We start from the raw sequence: 4114 nt of genomic DNA on the forward strand, positions 1-4114 counted from the left end.
TTCCTTTAACGATAAAGTCGTGCCGGCAATAGGGTCTAACACCATTCGGGAAACATTTTGAATTGAAGTAACGTAACTTCCGGTTTGCATCGGAAGTCGTGTAGAGTTAATCGAAGCCTCCCATCCCTAAGGTATTCACGTCTGGTCTCTTTATAGATTTCGTGAAACATTAGAACATGAATTAAATACGAAGATGTAAGAAAATGCTACGAGCATTCTGTTACTCTAAAAGATAATGTACTTCCTATCAAATTGGTTCCATTTTTTCTTTAACTAATAATAAGATCGACCCTCATCCTCTGTATCACTCACACCCATTTCATTAACAACGGACGAATTCATTTCTTCATGGCTATGTTGCTTATTCGCGATTCCGGAAGAGACAACTGAACTACTTCCGGAGATATCGGCTCCTGTAGAGAACCTGAACATATTTTTGAGTAGAGCCATTCAAGTGTAATGTCATTTAACACAAGCCGAAGACACAGAAAAATCAAAGTATCTATTATCTATCTAACTTTATTAATTCCGAGGAATTAATAAAGTTAGATAGATAGTTAGAAGAAAGTTGCCATTAAAATTCCGAGGAATTTTAATGGCAACGAAAGAGAAATGTACATTTAAAACAATGACAAGACTTTGTAAAAAAATTCTCCAAAAGCTCATTTTAATATACGCAAATGAAATTTCATACATTTAATCACGTGATTTCATATTAAATGTAATTATATCACAATGAATTACAACAATTCTTAACAATAAGCTGTGTTTAACAATATTGTATTGTTGAGATTGCGAAGCGAAAATGGTGCGCTACTTAAAGAAGTTTTTCTTGCGAATGCGAAGTAATAAGGAGAAGAAGAAAGGGTACATTTCCTCATTAATTACATTTATAATTGAGATTTATACGTAGTATAATATTAATTACGATATAATCGAATTTCCTTACAGGAGAGATGATGATGCTGAGCCAAGTGGTCAGCAAGTTACAGATTGTCCTACAAAGGTAAGATATTACTCTTTGTCTAGGAAAATCAACGTTATTTATAACTAAGATTGAGTTAGTCTTTATTTTTCTAAAGAAGTTTTAAATACTTTTTTCCGATAACGTTACAAGCGTAAACGACTTTTATTATTGATTTTTCTTAGTTGGACGAAAATTGTCTTGGAACAAATTGTCTCCATTCAAATAGAGAGGATTCACAGTTCCAGACAAAGAAAAGAAAATTTATAGAATTCTGCAGGAATGCATTCTATAAATTCTGTTGTTGTTGTCGTATGTCGGGCGAGATTTCCGATTCACGGGTAAGTTCTCGTTCTTTATACAATCCTCTAATTTAAACAAGTTAATAATTAAAAGATTCTGCGATTTTAGAACTGCGAATTGGAAAATAATCCGGCACGTTCTCAAATTCGACTTGATTCATCGAAATATGATGAACACATTCTTAATGAAAATTACGAGTTTAAAGAAATAGGAAAGGGAAATTTCGGTACAGTTTTTTTGGCTCGGTGTAAAAATTCGGATGAAAAAGTGGCTTTGAAAGTCGTCAAGATGAAGCGCTTTTGTCTCGCACAGGTATGCTTTAAGCTTTGTTTCGATTGTAATACGGCGTTTATTAAATTATTCTTGACATCAAAAGTCATCAATTCACACATCATTTATGTTATTACACGTTTATCAAAATTTATTTAATTATTGATGATGCACTAAGCTATGTTCTATAGACATTAATTAGAAATATCTACAGAATATTCTTAGTTTAGTGTATATTAAGAAAATGTCTTTATTTATAGAGGCGCGAGATAAAGAAAGAAAAAACTGCGTGGACGTCCGCATCGAGCCATCCCCATATTGTGACGTTAATAAGTTATTTCAAAATGAATACAAGGTAAATTTTAACCTTTTTCATTCGATTTATTGGCAATACTTTACGCTTGTATAGACTAATAATTCTTTTCTTCAGTTTCTGTTTCGTCTCAGACTACGTGGACGGACAGGACTTGACAACTTACTTACAGTACAATGAATTTCTGGAGGAAGCCGAAGCCAAAATATTTGCTGCTCAAGTGGCTTCGGCTATCACGTTTATTCATAACAAAGGTGATTTTCTAAATATATTTATTTATTCATTTCTTCATAAATGCAAATTGTATGACGAATTTGTTTCTGTCTTCGACAGGAATAATTCACAGGGACATTAGCTCCAGCAACATCATGTTAGATAAAACAAAAGGAGCACAGTTAATCGATTTCGGTCTGTGCACGGTAAGTATTGTATACTTTAATGTCCTAAGTTTCGTAGAGGTACACATTTCATACGACATTGTCGTTTCTTTCCGTCAGTATGAACGAAATCCCAAAGACTATTGCGGGAGTTTGTTTTATGTTTGTCCAGAAATTCTTGAGAAAAAACCGTACGGTAAGGTGCTCTATTCGAATTTAATCGAATCATTTCGTTTAATTGCTGTAATTAATATGTATTACGTTTAGATGCTTACTGCGATTGGTGGGCATTTGGAGTCATATTACACGAGATGTTAATTGGACAAACTCCAATGGAAATTTATTTGAAAAAAATTAACAATATTGACAAAATGGACCTGACGTCCCTTATCGAGATAGCCAAAAGTAAGCCATCGTTATTTTTAATTTGTTAACAATAAAGTGAAACGATGTGATTAATGTAAGCGTGTCTTTTCAGTGGCTCAAAATGTTCAGTTGCAGTATCCTATGCGACTGTCGATGAATGCCGTAGACATGATCGAGGATCTACTACGAAAGGTAAGATTATAATATTTACTGTAATTATATTTCATTACATCTCGAAGTATTAAATGCTAGTATTTATGTTGTTCTATACGAGAATTTCATAAATGTTATGTAGTTAATAAGAAACGCGTTCATTTAATAACATAAATACATTTCAACACACTTTCTGAATAATTAGGTGAATATTTGAATAACTAATTCAGTTTGTTTAATTAACACAGTTTAATACTTAATTTCTATGTTTTTTATAATCAAATTTTAATGAGTAATCAGAAGTTGAATAGCAACTGAATCAACTGTTGTAATTAAGTTTTATGATTTCTTGTCTTTTCAGGATCCGAACACACGTCTTCAAGAAGGAGACATCAGAATACACAGATTTTTTTATGATGTCTCTTGGCCCGAATCAGTTCGCACTTGACTGATTCAATATATAAATATTCAAAAGAATTGTTTTCAAAATAATATTTATTATATGATTTTGTTAATTATAATTAATTTCACTTTAATTGTATTTTTAAATGATTTAACTAATCGTTCCGAATTAAACTTAATTGCGTTCAATCGTTTTTGGTAGTTTGTGTGTTGAATATTGTACGATAAGCATTTGTATTGTGTGGTGGATATTAAAAAGAATCATATAGGATTTGTATGGCGAATTGTCTGAACAACCGCGAGTAAATACCAGGATAAAGAACACAAGAATAGTTAAATCCTGTATCAATAACGCATCTAATAATATATAAAAATTNCGACGACAAAAACATTCGAAATTAAGTCTGTTTACATTTATACGTTTGAATCTTCTTTTACACTGTGATAAATAAACGCATTGTGGTATTCGCCATCATCCCAAAACTATGATACAAACTTTGTCCTTTATCATTACATAGACGTTAGTAGTGCCTTTAATATGGGCTTACCAAATATTTTTCTTGACTGGCCTCATGAATATAATATCGATTAGGGATTCATTCGTTGTTCAATGATTTCTTTTTGATACGAAAATGTAAAATTAAAGTAGGCGATTATGAATTTCTTGACAATTTCTTTGTGTTCAACAAGGTTCTATTCTCAGTGTCCTTTCTTCTGTTCATTATATATCAACAACCTTCTTTGTCATCTTAATTAAATTCCATGTTGTAGTTTATATTGACCAGTTTAAGTTGATATGTTCCAATCCAAAGATCCTACAATCCGATATTTATTTGCTGAAAAATCTATTTGAATCTCCTAATCTCAGGATTAATACCAAAACAACCTACAGTTTTGTGCATAGAAAAAGCACGTTTGTACATCGACTTGTGTATTCATTTACTATAATTTTTTACAATTAATTAA

The 4114-nt window shown here is 31.7% G+C and overlaps 1 protein-coding gene across 1 annotated transcript; it reads left to right on the forward strand.

The window, feature by feature from the left end:
- The first annotated feature begins 596 nt into the window (after nt 1–596).
- LOC111615173 (serine/threonine-protein kinase Sgk2-like) lies at nt 597–3424 on the forward strand. Its single transcript, XM_023356571.1, has 11 exons — nt 597–867; nt 952–1006; nt 1150–1305; nt 1376–1579; nt 1798–1892; nt 1968–2104; nt 2184–2269; nt 2348–2423; nt 2495–2632; nt 2706–2785; nt 3108–3424. The coding sequence occupies exons 1-11, from the start codon at nt 806–808 to the stop codon at nt 3192–3194; spliced, it is 1176 nt and encodes a 391-aa protein (XP_023212339.1). The 5' UTR covers nt 597–805; the 3' UTR covers nt 3195–3424.
- Nucleotides 3425–4114: the final 690 nt, after the last annotated feature.

This window comes from Centruroides sculpturatus, unplaced genomic scaffold, assembly GCF_000671375.1.
Source record: "Centruroides sculpturatus isolate CEXI.00-Female unplaced genomic scaffold, Cexi_2.0 scaffold1368, whole genome shotgun sequence".
NCBI classification, from domain to species: Eukaryota; Metazoa; Arthropoda; class Arachnida; order Scorpiones; family Buthidae; genus Centruroides; species Centruroides sculpturatus.

Coding starts and splice junctions, on each gene's coding strand:
- LOC111615173 (XM_023356571.1), top strand. CDS start 806: ATGGTGCGCTACTTAAAGAAGTTTTTCTTGCGAATGCGAAGTAATAAG. Junction 868..951: donor AATAAGGAGAAGAAGAAAGG/GTACATTTCCTC, acceptor ATTTCCTTACAG/GAGAGATGATGATGCTGAGC. Junction 2,633..2,705: donor CCTTATCGAGATAGCCAAAA/GTAAGCCATCGT, acceptor GTGTCTTTTCAG/TGGCTCAAAATGTTCAGTTG.